Below are 15,828 nucleotides of genomic sequence, written 5' to 3' on the forward strand. Positions count from 1 at the left end.
GTTGCATTACAAATGCTATAGGTGTCACATTTGCGAAAGTTATAACTATTGGCATTGTAAATGACAAAGCTATTAATTTAACTATTTTAAAAAATAACACATAAATAAAAAAAAAACATTTATAAGACCAATAGCTCAAACTTTCCTAATGCGAGCCCTATTGCATTTCCAGTGCTTGTTATCAAACGTCTTCATTCCGAAATGACGACACCCCCTCTTTTCTGTTAATGAACGCCATATCTAAAAAGTTCAAAAGAGCTAATCATTAAATCATTGAGGGCCAGTATTATCCTGCTTATACTTGGTTTCCAGGCAACTAGGCAAAATTATACCTTGGGTTTAGTGATAAGAATAATGTTATGTTTTGCCTGTGGAATTCGGGGAAAATCTGTGCTATACGTACAATTACGCGTCGTGTCGAGTACATTCTCACCCTCTCTTATTCTGACTTTAACAATCCAACATGGCGTCCACACTGTCCAAAGAACGGAATAAGTGATTCTCACAGTTTTAGCTTTCACGGAGCACTGCCCTACGCTTATGAATGTTTACCGTGTCGACGCTTTAGCCAATCTGCTCCTTATGTAATTGCCGCGTTTTTACGTCCTTAACAATGCTCAGCGCGGGAATTACGCATGTGGCGCATACCATTGCGTTTAGGGTGGTGTAAATATTATTGCCTAATAAAACATGTGCTTCAGGTCGAAATCATCAAAAAAAATGAATTGCTACTAATAATCAAAGCGTTTCTCTGGCTTCCAGTTGGTATCGGGTTGACGAGAGTTTCTTCGACTGTTGCTAATTCTCCTGAATCTAATCTGTGCCCCCTGCTTTGTGCTTGCATTGGGCTTACTCTCCCGCTCTGTGGTCCTGCTGTCTGCCTAGTGCGCACAGTGCCTTGGAAAGTATGGCGGCAGAGCAGGCTGGGCAGAAGCGGGCACTGGACCTGGAGGATGAAGTTCTGTCCCTGGAGGACGTGCTGGAAGAGCACGATGCCATGGAAGAAGAGGCGTGCGCAGTGCTGGGTGGCAGCGACCCGGAGCGGTGCTCTTACCCCCAGGTAAGAAGAATTCGAGTCTTCAAGAAACTCCAGTCTTTCTCAAATGCTGGTGATGCTGGTAAAAGGCTAGTAAATTGTCATGTTTTCTAGAAATGCTGTGCCGATGGCTGTTTCTCAAGGCAGATATTCAATTGAGTTACACCAAAAGTTCTGTGAATAGAGCGACCACAAAGTATAACCCTAGTACGCTGTTCACAGAGACTAAAATTAAACTGGACAACCAGGGATTGTATGGGAGCAGAGACCTACTGTATATTTTTAGGAATGTCGTAGGGAACAATTAGACATGTTGTAGGCTGGTACTATAGCTATCATGGATGCAGAATCCCCCGGGGTTAACTAATAGGATTTGTTTGGGTAATTTTTGCAGGTTTTTTCAATCGCGCGAACCTGGCCCCAGGGCATTACACAATTCTACAATGGAATAAGTTTATAGGGCATTTTTGAGTGCACGACGATTACGTAATTTTCCCCTAATAAAAGGATTTTGAGTCAAAATTCGAACCGGTTCCTTCCTCGCGTCCCATTGTCGGTAGCTGTAGCCACAGGACTGACCTGCTCCCATTTGCATCATGGGATGGGCTCGTGGACAGTCTTTAGGGTTGGCTGGCGTTAAGATTGCTATGAGGGAGAACAGCACGAGCTGCCTCGAATATTCACGAAATATGTATTTTTATTTTAAAGGTTTTATATAGCGCTGGCTAGACCCGGAGGTATCAGGGCGCTATACATGAGCATCAGATCATAGTTACAGGTTAAATCGTTACAAAGGTTACACTGTTATTAGGGAATGGAACATAGTTACTTGTATGGTCGAGGTAAACAATAAGTACAAATACGTAAGGGGAAAAGCAGGCAAGGGGAAAGATTCAGGGGAGGGGGGGTAGGAGCTGGGGAAGTAGACAGATAATGAGGAGGGGAGGGTGAAGGACACCGCATGGAGGTAAGCAGTAGTTCCAGGGTTGTAATGCCCTTTTGAGTCTGTGCAAACCTACTAACTTGCATGTTTTAAGTGTTTTCAACAAATCTTCTCTAATCTTTCCCATACTGAGAAATGTTGGAAATTTACTCCTGGGAGTGGCAGACGTAAACCTTCTTTCAGAGTTCTCTGAATCAGCTGGCTTCACTGTGAGTGACAGCTTTCTGCTCTTTCACAAGGAGCATATTGGTACACAAATTAGTTTTGTTCAGTGCCAGTAGCTAGGTAATGTATTTATTTATTTTAGGAGTTTTATATAGCGCTAGCTGGACCCCGGGTATCAGAGCGCTTAACATGTACATTTAAGAGTAAAAAGCGTACAGATAATTGAAATAACATGAGGGTTGTGGCTGGGTAACGAACGCACATAGAAGGGAAGGGGGAGGGGGTAGAACAAATCGAACGAGTCTGAGCGGATTCACTGTTATGAAGGGTTTCTTGGTTCGGGATGGAGTCATCTGCTAGCTGATCCCTTGTGATCGTTCGAGGAAGAAGGCTTTCAGTAAGGTCTTGAATTTTGGAAACGAGGGGGTCATCCTGATGTGGGGGGGAATGGAGTTCCAGATATTAGGGGCGTTTCCAGCTAATGTTTTTGCTGCGTTTTTTTTCCCTATGTGTTTTCAGCGGGATGAGTAGCATGGTGTTGGAGCTCCTGAGGCTTCTGGACTGGCTGGCCCTTTTGAGTTTGGCGGCTAAGTATTCAGGTTTGCCTGTGTGCAGGGCTTTGTGTGTGAGGCAGGCTGCTCTGAAGCTGGCTCGCAGCTCAATTGGGAGCCATTTAAGTTCTCTGATGGGAGTGATGTTCGAATTTCCTGTTTCCAGTGACCATCCTCACTGCTGCGTTGAAGGTTGTCTTCAGGGGGTCGAGGTGTGATACTGCTGTCCTGGTTAGGATTGCAATCCCATAGTCCATTCTAGGGAGTACCAGAGCTTGGGTTGCTTGTTGAAGGTCCTTGGCGGGGGGGGAGTTTGATTTTGTAAAGTAGTTTCAGGTTGAGAAAGGCACTTTTGGCCGATCTTGGAATATGATGTTGGAATATGATGTTTCATGTCCAGTCTAGGGTGATGCCAAGCGATTTTACTGAATCCGCCAGGGTGAGGTTGCCGTTGAGGCCGTCAATGGCTTTGAGCCTTTCTTCAATTTGGGGGTTGTCGTTTTTGTTGGAGATGAGGAACACTTCTGTTTTCTCTTGGTTGAGTTTCAAGTGACTGTTTGTGAGCCAAAGTTGCACCTCCTTGAGCGTTTTAAGTCTTTTGATGTCATCAATGGAAGTGGTTTCCAGATAAAGTTGCGTATCATCAGCATATAAGTGAAAAAGGATGTTGGATTTCCTGAGTAGAGAGGTGAGGGGGTTCCATGTAAATGTTGAAAAGCTGCGGGGAAAGTACAGATCCTTGGGGGACACTTCTGATGACGGAGTGGAGGTCGGACTCAAAGTTTTTAATTTAGATTTTTTGTGAACGGTTGGGGAGAAAGGAAGAGAACCAGTGTAGGACCGTCTCCTGAAGGCCAGCCCTTTCTTGCAGGGCCTTGATGAGCAATTTGTGTTCAACTGTATCGAACGCGGCCGATAGATCTAAAAGGATGAGAAGGCAGCAGTGATCAGAGTCCAGTGATTTGAGGATGTCATCTCTGACATTGAGGATTGTGGTTTCGGTGCTACAGCCTTTTCTGAAGCCGGATTGATGAGGGTCAAGGAGATTGATATTGTCGGGGTATTGGGTCAGCAGAGGGAGTACACATCTTTCCAGGATTTTGGAAAGGAGGGGTAGATTCGAGACGGGTCTGAAGTTGTTCAGGTCTTCAGTGTCTAGCCCCTGCTTTTTCCACAGAGGAGTGACTTGGCCTACTTTGAGGCAGTCTGGAACGCTTCCAGAGCTCAGAGAGCTGTTAATGATCGTGCACCATACTGGGCTAGGGCAAGCTTCAGGTCTTTGACCAGGTGCGTGGGAAGCTGATCGAAGGCATGTGATGAGGATTTAGCATTGGAGATTAATTTTACTATCTCTTCTTCCTGGATGGGGATGAAGGACCAGTATTTTGTGGGCATCAAGGCTTCACTCTCATGATTATTGGACGCTAAGTTCACGGTGGAGGTGGAGAGCTTTAAGCCAAGCGAGAGATCTATCCTGGCAGTTTTCTCATTGAAAAAGTTGGCGAAGTTGTCGCAGCATTCTTTGGATGCTAGTATTGAGGATGTCATAGGTTTTGACGTTTGGTTCCGGATGATATTGAAGAGCTCTTTGGGTCGATTTTTCGCATTGTCTAGAGCCGAGCGGAAGAAAGCTGTCTTTTTATTTTTATTGTGTATTTTGTAAGACCTGCGGGCTTCTAGGAGTTGATCCCGGTGGAGGGATTGTACCTCCAGGTTCTTTCTGCAGTGTTTGCTTTTTGAGACCAAAAACAATGTTTGCGTTTGCCAATGTTTGTTATAATGGTGAGGGCCCAGCAGCTCTCACATCAATAAGGTTTTATAAAAGCCATGCCAAAACAAGTCACGCATTACCAAAACTAAAAAGTTGACCACCAATGTCAGACCTTCTGGCTTTGCCAAGGCTTGTTTATTTTTGTTTCTCATAATCTTATTGAAACTAGTTACACACATTTTCCAATATGAATATTTTTGGGAAATACTGGCATGCATCAACACATTTTACTAAATGATGCTGCAAAGAAATGGTACCTGAAATTTTACAGTAGCTTAGCAAAATGTTTTTTTCCCTACTTTCATTTTTTTAAGAACGTTTTATATTGAAAGCAAAGAAACATTAAACTTGCTTTCAAGCTTCTGCAAATATTTGCATCTAATCAGAGAGCATTCTGTGAGCATCATGCATAGCCTCATGTTGCTAAACTTTGAAACCGTGTGTACACATTTTCATACTGGAACCACTGTCAGTGCAGTCAGAACGTACATTTACTTAAAACGCTCACCCTAATAATAAAGGCTTTCAATTAATGAACCATAAATACAAGTTTAAACCGTATTAACACATGCACACAAATATTAACTTAACTACAGGCAGTACTCTTCCCTGATCCTTAATGTGGTACTGCAAACTGGCAGCCAAAGGGTTTGTGCTGCAGGGGGCTGGGCCTACTTGTCGTAAGGACAAAATACACATTAAACCTAGTTGCCCTTGACCCCAAACAATATGTCCTGGGGGTTGGGCTATAGGAATTCCACATCCCTGATTTGGATTAATATGGAGGTTGCTGCGGTGGACAAGTTATTAGACTTTGTGTTAACAAAACTTGCTTCATTTCATTCGATGGTGAACAGGGATTCATTTTTCATTCAACATTTTCTAATTCCCATGATATGTAAATTCTATAGGGACGAGTCCATCAATTTTACCACGCTACACTAGAGAGGGTTTCTTTTGTTAATGGTATCCTTGACAGCATCTGTTGACATAATAGATTTTATGGTGAGTAACGTTTGATGTACAATAGGCCACTGTTGAAACCTGTAGATTGTGCTGATCTCTAGTTGCTGTGTGCTTTAGGGTCGAGAGCAGCATGTGTGTGTGTGTGTGTGTATATGGGTATCTATCTGGGGGCCATGGAGGTCTCGCCTTACTTGGTAAGGTTATTCATTGAGTATTGAGGGTGGTACTCTAAGGAGATGCAGACAAATCTTACCTACTATCAGTGTAATTTGAAAAATACCACAAATGTCCAGCGAGGCAGTTTACTAGCTTGTTCCTGTAATGTCTTGTTTTTATTATCTTCAAAGCAAAAACTTAAGTAACATCTATGTTATTATTTGGTTCAGCCATTTTCCACTTTGTGGGTTTCATTATTATAGTGCATTGTAAACGGAAAGTTGGGCGGCTGTCCTTGCACAAATTACCTTTTGATATTCTTATATCAACTTCTGCTTTAAAAAAAATGTATTTATTTTTAAATCCCGTAGTGCTTAATGCTGGTATTTGACTCAAGTCTATCACACTGTATGTTAGCTAATTAGGGCTTTGAGGCTCATGGAGATGGTGATCCATTATAATGTATAGTGAAGTACAGATTTGATTTTTCAATCCCTAATCTATTCAAGCCTCTAGTCTGTTACTCTAGAAGTACAGTTTGTGTATGTTACCAACAAACCATTCTCCAATTTTGTATTTGTAGGGTTATATAAAGCGTCAAGCTTTGTATGCCTGCAGTACTTGCACACCAAAGGGAGGAGAAGCAGCTGGAATTTGTTTAGCTTGCAGTTACAAGTGTCACGAAGGACATGACCTGCTTGAGCTGTATACCAAAAGGTAAGCTTTCTATAATTGGGATGGATTATCCTTGTTTTGTTGACTCGCGTCTCATTCGTGTTTGAGCAGGAACAACTATACTATCATGTAGATCGATATCTGCTGCCCAACTTGTTCATAAGCCTTATTTTGTATTTATTTTTTAATTTGTTTTTCTCTCCAAACAGGAACTTCCGCTGCGACTGTGGGAACACAAAGTTTAATAATGTGCAGTGCAAGCTATATTCAGTGAGTACTTTGTTTCATTTTGTGCACACTCTGCAATCCTCTTGAGGCATTCGCACTACTTTATATAGTACAATTGAACCGATTAGCTTCTTAGGATTTTCCGCCCCCCTAAGTCCAATTTCTTTAAGTGTTTGAAAGTAAGTTGGTGTCAGAGAATGTCTTTGTCAGATTCATTCCTTTCCAGCCATTTGCCCCCAGCCCATCTGAATACAGAGGTGGCGGGTAGAGTGCGATATCCCACCAGATACCTGCTGCTTGTGGGAGCTGCGTTCCAGACTTGCACTGAATAGACTCCTTTTTAGCCTCTGCAGGGGCCCACATCCAGGGGAGCACCAGAGGCTCCCTTGCCCCGCTCCCCTCCCCCCACTTCGATAATCCATTGATGTCATCTGCCCTGTGCAGGTAGCACACCGATGTTGGCGGGTCTTCCGGAGCATAGTAGAGTTTAAAACACCTACACTTGACTTTCTTCTTAGAAGAATATTCAGACCCAACCTTGCACATGACAGTTTGTTCTTCACTCTTCACCCACAGATCAAGCAGACATACCGGTTAAATTGTAAAATTTGCTGGCTAGGTTAAGTATGGCTGGTAGACTGGTTAGAGCATTAGCACCTGAAATTTCTTTCCTACCCAAAATTCTCACTCAGGGCAATGACTAACTCCTGTCTTGCAGTTGTTGGTTTCAAGTCGGAAAAGATTATTAGATATGTGTTGGCATCAACCGCTGTCCTCCCTAGTGCTGCATCATACTGGCACTAGACGTTGCAGCTTTAAGAATTGAGTGTATACCCTAAGGTTATGTCTTTGCTATTCCTGGATGTAACTATCTGGAAAGCATCTTAAATACCACCTGTTTACCTAGGGCCTATCACTCTGGAGGCGTGTTTGAATTATAGATTATTTTATGAAAGCAGGTTAACAACTAAAGTCAAGATAATTTGTTGGTTAAAATAGTTGTGTAGCCCATGGTACACTGATTTGGAGCAGTCTGGTTAACACAGCAGCAGTGGTTGATTATTCCTGTTTGGAACATACCCAAGTGCCCAGTAACAGCAATAGATAAAAACGAGTACCTAGTTCCATTTCTTTGATAAAAGTAGATTTGATCCTCTCCACATCAATGCTACGTTGAATAGCTTATTTAAAGGTAGTAAATTATGATTGCCTAAACGTGATCTCCTAGTCTGAGATGGAGCCCGTTCTTTTAAAGTAGGTGCAAAACCCATTTTAGGAAGAATGATTTTTTCCATGTGTGACTTGAAATTTCAAAATGTGTGTAATTATGCAGTAGATCACGTTTGTAATACAGTATAACCACCTCTGGTGCAGTAAAAATTCCACTTGTATGGTAGCTTGGAAACATCAGCCTCGATTGCTGTTCTATACATACGTTTTTGTTTTCTAGGACAAAGACAAAGTAAATATACTCAATAAATATGACGACAACTTCTTTGGTCTGTATTGTATTTGCAAGAGACCATATCCAGATCCAGAAGATGAGGTAAGATTCTCGTACAGCTCAAACTAGATTGATTTGCCTGGTACTTTTTCTTAACATAGAGGATAGTGAATATCTTTCACTTGTTACATATTAACAAGTTCAACCCGTATCTGATATGCACTTTCTTTGCTTACTTGAATTCTGAAGCTGGAATAATGAAGTGGGGATGCTCTGAATAGATTAGTGATTTATTTATTTTTGGGGATGTAAAGTACGACCACACTGTCATTTTAAAAGTTGCATATTCAGCTACATGCAATAGTTCAACTTTTATGTGTGTCCCCCCTTTCCCCCCACCCTTTGCATAAATCACAAGATTAGAGATGCTCTCAAAACTGTCGGAGCTCTGATATTCAAGTTTTTGTGCATTGGTATCTGAATTTCATAGCAAGACCTATTTAATTTTCATTAAAGCTTTTCATAAATCCAGTTCAACTGTTGACAAATTAGAATGCTCACTGCAGACTCCATACAGGGTCTATAGTTAAATGATATTTTGATTCTTCTTTGCTCCTGCAGTCCCCAGATGAGATGATCCAGTGCGTGGTTTGTGAAGACTGGTTCCATGAAAGGGTAAATATAACAGTGGCCAACTCGTATGTTTGATTTGATGGGTGTAGCGCATACAACTAAAAGTTTGTTCTGGGACCATTTTAAAGCAGCTAACTGTTCTAAAAACAATGTTGAAAACGACTGCTATTCTGACTGCCTGAAAGCAAAAAACAGCTGAACAAGTTTTACTTTTTCTTAATGTACTGTTTTGTGTTCCGTCAATACACTAGGCTATGCCTTGTGCTGGTTACCTTGTTTTTATATTTTAATATGCATGCGTGTAAAAACATAACATGTCTGAATCTAACAATGGCAGTGCAAACCCACTTTTTACCAAATGTGCTCAGGTAAGCCAATTACTGAGATAAAACCTCACATTTCCCTTGATGTCTCCCAACACACCATCCTCCACCCTTTTCTAATTGGAAAGCAAGCAGTGAATCTTCAGTCTGTTGCATTAAATCTGTATGCATCATGCATACACATTTAGGAACCGTACGTAAAACAGTTTTCAGAAAATGAGCCTCTAAGGGCACAATCTCCTTGTTTATTATTTTTTTCCAACTTCGGATATGTAAAATGCCAACAGTTGCTACATGTTTGGAAAGTATCACCCATTTTGGATTCAGTGTAAGACTGTATGCTATGGCATGTGTCACAGAATTTCAAATACACATCATTGGTGCAATTTTTTTAGTTGTAATTCTTGGGTTTAGTTAGATTGACCGATCATAATTGATTTACCAATTTACATCTGCCTCAGTTCAGTCCTAAAATAGTCGATTAGCCGTAGACTAGGCACACCAGCAAATGTGCAAGACCAATCGTTGTCTACATACCCTCAGCATTCCCCTGACTCATTTAAGAAAAAGAAGACCAAGCAAAGTAATCACTGGCAAGGAGGCTAAGGGCCAAGAATAATTAACTATATCTGGTTGAAAGAGCCCATGTGTGAGTTATCCATGACATGAAGAACACAAGGCAGTACTGTGGGGAATTATGAGCTTTTATATTCAGTTGTGGTAGAAGAGCAGTAGCACATTACGCTTCTGCCTGGCCAGCGTGAGGTACTAGTCCGTTATTGCCTGCTTTGTTGACTCCCTATGGCGATCTGCCAAACTTGTCCATTACTTGTGAAATCTTTGTTATCAAACCCCCTTTTAAAGGGAAAATACAAAGTTCGCAGTAGTGTTAATTGTTGAAATACATAGTTCAGCGTGTCTTCACTCTCCCCCTACACAGATGTAGGACAACTGGTGCAAGTGTTAGTACCTTAAGCTCTGTCCTTGTGACACTGTGAACTAGGCGTTACATTTAAAAAAGGATATAATTTATTTGGCCTCAAATAAGCTCAGAATAAGAAAATGGAGAAACCCAATACTCTCTTGGAGGCTTGGGCAATCAAATCAATAAGGAGTAAAAAGTGCCTACAAGGGATTTTATTTAAAGAATCTTACTTTAGTATAATGTACACGTAGTTACTTGGATGTTCAACCCCTATTGGTCTTGAACACTTGAACAATCAATGCATACATCACATTTTTAGAAACATAAACGCTCAATGAATGAAAAGATGACATCAAAAACATGGAAATATCTTAAAAAAACTTTTATATAGATAAAATTCAAGGGGGTACAATCAGATATAGTCAATATAACAAAACCCCATGAAAGAGGATGTACAAATCTACCTGCAACTCATGAATGTATACATCTATTACAAAATGATCAAAAAAGTAACAGATCCGAAAATACAGAAGACTGTTACATAAATACAATAAATGGTTGGGAAATAGATGCGAAAGTTGACGTTTTCGGTTCGTTGTGGCGTAATTGTCCATCAGACCATCTTCAGGACGTACAGTCACATAAAAAGACCCTTTGCAGCGGTCAAATGAGCGAATAGGAACAAGTCCAGTCTTGATACAAAGCAGGTTCGTTAAAAGTATTAAGTAGTAGAATGTTCACTCTAGTGTTCAATTGCTTGTCGCTGAATGTTTTAAAGGCGTCAATCAGTACATGGGTTTTAACTATACGAGCGAGTTAAAGGACTACACTCGGAGTATAGAATTTTGGAAGATCTCGCTAACGAATCCAGTCTTTATGTAGCGCATTCACTGGCGTGAGTCATGTGGATGCAGAGCAATTTTCAGCGTGTCTTAACTCTGTCCTCCTACACAGATGTAGGACACGTTGTGCATGCGTTAGTACCTTAAGCTCTGTCCTTGTGAGACTGTGAACTAGGCGTTGCATTTAAAAAAGGACCTAACTTCTGTGGCCTCAAATAAGCTCAGCACTCTACTACAAATTAATCGAAGTGACTGAAGGAGGACACTACATTGTCGGCAAATGACGAATGGTTTACATGTACTTTAGAGCAATATCTGTTACAGTTTCTATTGTGGCCTTTGCCCAAAACCACTGCTAGTTCTATGGTCTTAACTAAGAACGAAGAGCACTGCTGACAACCTTCACTCTAAATGAGGAAAATTGCCTTTAGCAGACCCTGTTCAGTTCACGGTCATATTTTGGTGTTTGAGAAGTCATTATCGTTTAAAGGTAATATTCCTCTGAGGCCAAAGCATGACATTCCCCTCGATAAGAATGACCACATTAGTGTCTTCTCTCCATTTAGTAAGATCACCACCTTTCCTTTGTATTAGCAACCCTCTCCAAAAGGTGAGCCCGGTGATTAATATGACCAAAGGTCTGCTTGCCTTTACAAAGCTTGATTTAGTCTGTCCTATTGATTAACTCGCAGCAGGGAATCAAATCTTTTGGTGAGGACATTAGTGTACATTTTACTGTGTAGCGCCAGCAACGACATCACACCGTCACAAGAACTCTGCAACTCCCTCGCCACGTTCTTTCACCGAAAGATCGCAGACATCCACAACCGCTTCGGACCCCAGATCCCGCCTCCAGTCACAGAACCAACGACCACCACCACCACCCTCAGCGCCTGGACCCCCATCAGCACTGAAGACACCTCCAACATCATGAACTCCATCCACTCCGGCTCCCCCTCGTACCCATGCCCCCATCATATCTTCAACAAAGCCGACACCATCATCGCACCCCATCTCCGGAACATCATAAACAACTCGTTCACGTCAGCCGCCTTCCCCGAGAGCTGGAAGCATGCAGAAATCAACGCCCTTCTGAAGAAACCCACAGCGAACCCCAAAGACCTCAAGAGGTCTTATCTCTCTGCTCCCCTTCCCGGCCAAAGTCATCGAGAAGACCGTCAATAAACAGCTTACTGCTTTCCTCGAGACCAACAACTCGCTCGATCCGTTCCATTCCGGATTCCGAGCCAACCACAGCACTGAGACTGCCCTCATCGCAGCCACCGATGACCTCAGGACCCTGATGGACACCGGATTCCGAGCCAACCACAGCACCGAGACTGCCCTCATCGCAGCCACCGATGACCTCAGGACCCTGATGGACAACGGAGAAACAACCGCCCTCATCCTCCTGGACCTCTCGGCAGCCTTCGACACCGTATGCCATCGTACCCCAAAAACCCGTCTCTTCAACACAGGGATCCAAGGAAAGGCCCTGGACTGGATCACCTCGTTCCTCTCCGACAGAACCCAGAGAGTCCGCCTCCCTCCCTTCCGCTCAGAAGCCACTGAGATCATCTGCGGCGTACCCCAAGGCTCCTCGTTAAGCCCAACCCTCTTCAACATCTACATGAGCCCCCTTGCCGTCATTGCACCCAAACACAGCATCAACATCATCTCCTATGCCGATGACACCCAGCTGATACTCTCCCTCACCAAAGCCCCAGTCACCGCCAAAACCAAACCTACAGGAAGGAATGAAAGACATCGCAGAATGGATGAAGCTCAGCCGCCTGAAGCTGAACTCAGACAAAACGGAAGTCCTCATCCTCGGACAATCCCCTTCCTCCTGGGACGACTCCTGGTGGCCCTCAGCACTGGGCTCCGCACCGACACCCTCGGACCACGCACGCAACCTGGGATTCATCCTGGAATCCTCCCTCACGATGACCAAGCAAGTCAACGCCATCTCGTTATCATGTTTCAACACCCTGTGCACGCTCCGAAAGATCTTCCGTTGGATCCCCACCGTAACCAGAAAGATGGTCACCCAGGCCCTCGTCACCAGCCGACTGGACTACGGAAACGCCCTATACGCAGGAACCACCTCCAACTTCAGAAAAGACTACAACGCATACAGAACGCCTCCGCATGACTCATCCTCGACATCCCTCGCCACAGCCACATATCCGCCCACCTGAGAAACCTGCACTGGCTCCCCATCAGCAAGAGGATCACATTCAGGCTCCTCACCCACGCACACAAAGTGCTCCACGACATGGGCCCCGAATACCTCAACAACCGCCTCTCGTTATACACTCCCACCCGCCAGCACCGCTCCGCCAGCCTCGCCCTCGCCACCGTCCCACGGATTCACAGAACCACCGCCGGAGGAAGATCATTCTCCTACCTGGCAGCCAAGACATGGAACTCCCTCCCCGCACACCTACGAATGACCCAGGACCATCTCACCTTCAGGAAACACCTCAAGACCTGGCTTTTCGAGCAGTAGCGGGGTCCCCTCCCCACCCCCGCCCCCCCTCCCCCTCTTCAAGGCTTGAGACCCTCACGGGTGAGTAGCGCGCTCTATAAATGTATTGATTGATTGAGTGTATGTTAAATAGGGTGCTTGCTCTTTAAGAATCTCCTACCGTTTTAACTTTTTTCTGCTTGTAAATCAACATTCTGTCAACACTAATCATTGGCAGCATTGCTGCGCCTGTGTCCCCGAAGGAACTATATTGTCTGTTATCCTGTGAATCTGTTATAATTGGAAGGCACTGTAGGATGATATCTTGTGGTGGTCTTCATATAACAAACCTCACACGTGGACCCTTTTAACCAGATATAATTACCAGATATAATTTATTTTTGGCCCTTCGACGCCTTGCCAGTAATCTCTTTGATTTGTCTTCCTTTTCTTAAACTCTGTCTCGGAGTTTGCAAAACGTACTCATTTGTTGTGCAGGCTCATGTTAAAAATAATGTTAATTTGTCCTCATGGTAGACCTGTAGTGTTTTCTAGCTCCTTAAAGGCTGATACCCTTTTTAACTCCTCTTTCAAACGTTCTTATAAAAGAGGTCTGACTTCGATGTACAATTCCCTTTGCAAACCAGTCGTGATTTGCAGCATCCTGCGTCACTTTGTGTTGCAGGTATTCCCTAATGAGCAAGCTAATTTCAGCCCGACTAGCTGAGGTAGATGCTTCCCTGGCTCCACTCCTCACCTCTAGGGACACAATTGCCCATTGTTCCAAACGATGAGCTCTGTGTGAGCTGATAGTGATCGACCATATAGTGTTTAACAGTTTTCGCTTCCTACCTGGGTGACTTTAATCTCCATTGGAACGATCAGAAAGACACAGTGGTGAATAGTCTTAAATCTTTCCTTAATGCGCTTGACCTCACCCAAATATGCAACAGCCCAACACATGATAAAGGTTCGATACTCGACCTTATCATCGCCAAAGAGGACTCTACCCAACTGGGGTCAATCCAACCCTGTGATTGGTCAGATCACCACATCATCACCTTCTTTATCAATGAAAAAATCAAACCCTCCCCGGCTCAACCCACCAAATGCAAGATCTGGAAAAGGGACATGAAGAATCTCAACCCTAACTCCCTACCGCCCCACACTTACAGGCTCCTCCTTCCACCTACTGGCGTCTCTGATGTTCAAACTCTGACAAACCTCTACCTCGACTCCATGACCTCTATAATCAACGAAGCAGCCCCACTGCAACTAAAGAGTCTCCACCAAGAGTTCGAACCCCTGGTATGACGGCAGACTCAACGAAGACAGGCGAGCTATGCGATCGGCAGAGCGCATTTGGAGATCGGATCCCTCATCACTACATCGCAAAAAGCTTAAGAACAAGAGAAATGCCTATTTTAGGAAAATTAAGCGTGCGAAATCTGACTTCTTTCGCCTCCAGCTTGACCAAGCGAAAAACAGACCAAGGAAATTGTTCGAACTAGTCAAGAGTCAAACAAAGCCGCAACCCTTACAACCAAACAACCCAACAAGCGATATCCCACACAGTGAAGACTTTTCCACCTTCTTCAAGCAAAAGACCGACAACATAAGGAATGATCTCCTCAATGATGTAAGCCAACACCCTGTGCACATCAGAATGTCTAACGCCCAGCCAAAAAACAACGCATCGTGGGCTTCCTTTGACATCTACTCAGAAGATGCAATACTTAAACTGCTCGGTACCCTGAAACCCTCTAATCACCTCACAGACCCCCTGCCTGCTAACGCGGTAAAAGACTTCACCGCCATGCTCCTCCCACTCTGGACCAAAATCATTAACAGCTCCCTTCAACAAGGTCTCATCCCGGACTCACTCAAGGTGGGGCAAGTCACGCCCATTCTCAAGAAACCCACAGCTGACCCGTCTGACCTAAACAATTACTGTCCCATCACAAACATCCCCACCTTGGCCAAACTGCTGGAAAAATGTGTACAGCTTCAACTTACAGAACACATTGACAAGTTTGATCTCCTCAACACCTCAGGCTTTCGAGCGAAACACAGCACGGAAACGGCCATGACTCACATAATTGATGACGCCCACCAAATGCTTGATCGCAATGAGTCATGCCTCCTCATCCTCCTTGACCTTTCCTCAGCTTTTGACACGGTCAAACATGTGAACCTCCTTGAGCTGCTAAACACTAGAATGGGTTTATCCGGGACTGTTCTCAAATGGTTCACGTCCTTTCTACATAACCGGACTCAGAAGTTCAAGATTAACAATGTGTTGTCCTCGCCTGTGCCAGTCGACTTAGGCGTTCCACAAGGATCCTCCCTCTCACCCACACTGTTCAACCTCATCATGGAACCACTTGCCTCCTTGCTCCAAGCATCCAATGTACAATTCCATATGTATGCCGATGACACTCAACTCTACCTAAAGGTACAATCCCCGGATGATATCAAACTCCTGAATTACACTCTCACAAAGACCCAATCGTGGTTGGCCGACAACCACCTCAAACTAAATGCTCTGAAAACTGAGTTCCTTCTGATAGCACCCCCTGCAAAATCTACCACCATCCAACTTTGGCTCAACAACTTAACTGCACTCAATGTTCGGCCCACCATCGTGGACTCCGCGAAATCCTTAGGTGTCACACTGGACGCAAAGCTCAACATGCAACA

The 15,828-nt window shown here is 43.8% G+C and overlaps 1 protein-coding gene across 1 annotated transcript in view; it reads left to right on the forward strand.

Annotated features, from left to right (window-relative positions):
• The first annotated feature begins 519 nt into the window (after positions 1-519).
• UBR7 (ubiquitin protein ligase E3 component n-recognin 7) overlaps positions 520-15,828 on the forward strand; it is a 77,218-nt gene continuing 61,909 nt past the window's right edge. The window contains exons 1-5 of the mRNA XM_078660086.1: positions 520-1,060; positions 6,172-6,305; positions 6,473-6,533; positions 7,942-8,037; positions 8,557-8,610. Coding sequence (XP_078516212.1) covers positions 908-1,060; positions 6,172-6,305; positions 6,473-6,533; positions 7,942-8,037; positions 8,557-8,610 — 498 coding nt within the window. The 5' untranslated portion in view covers positions 520-907. The remainder of the gene's footprint in view (positions 1,061-6,171; positions 6,306-6,472; positions 6,534-7,941; positions 8,038-8,556; positions 8,611-15,828) is intronic.

The sequence above is a fragment of the Lissotriton helveticus genome, chromosome 9, assembly GCF_964261635.1.
Source record: "Lissotriton helveticus chromosome 9, aLisHel1.1, whole genome shotgun sequence".
NCBI lineage: Eukaryota > Metazoa > Chordata > Amphibia > Caudata > Salamandridae > Lissotriton > Lissotriton helveticus.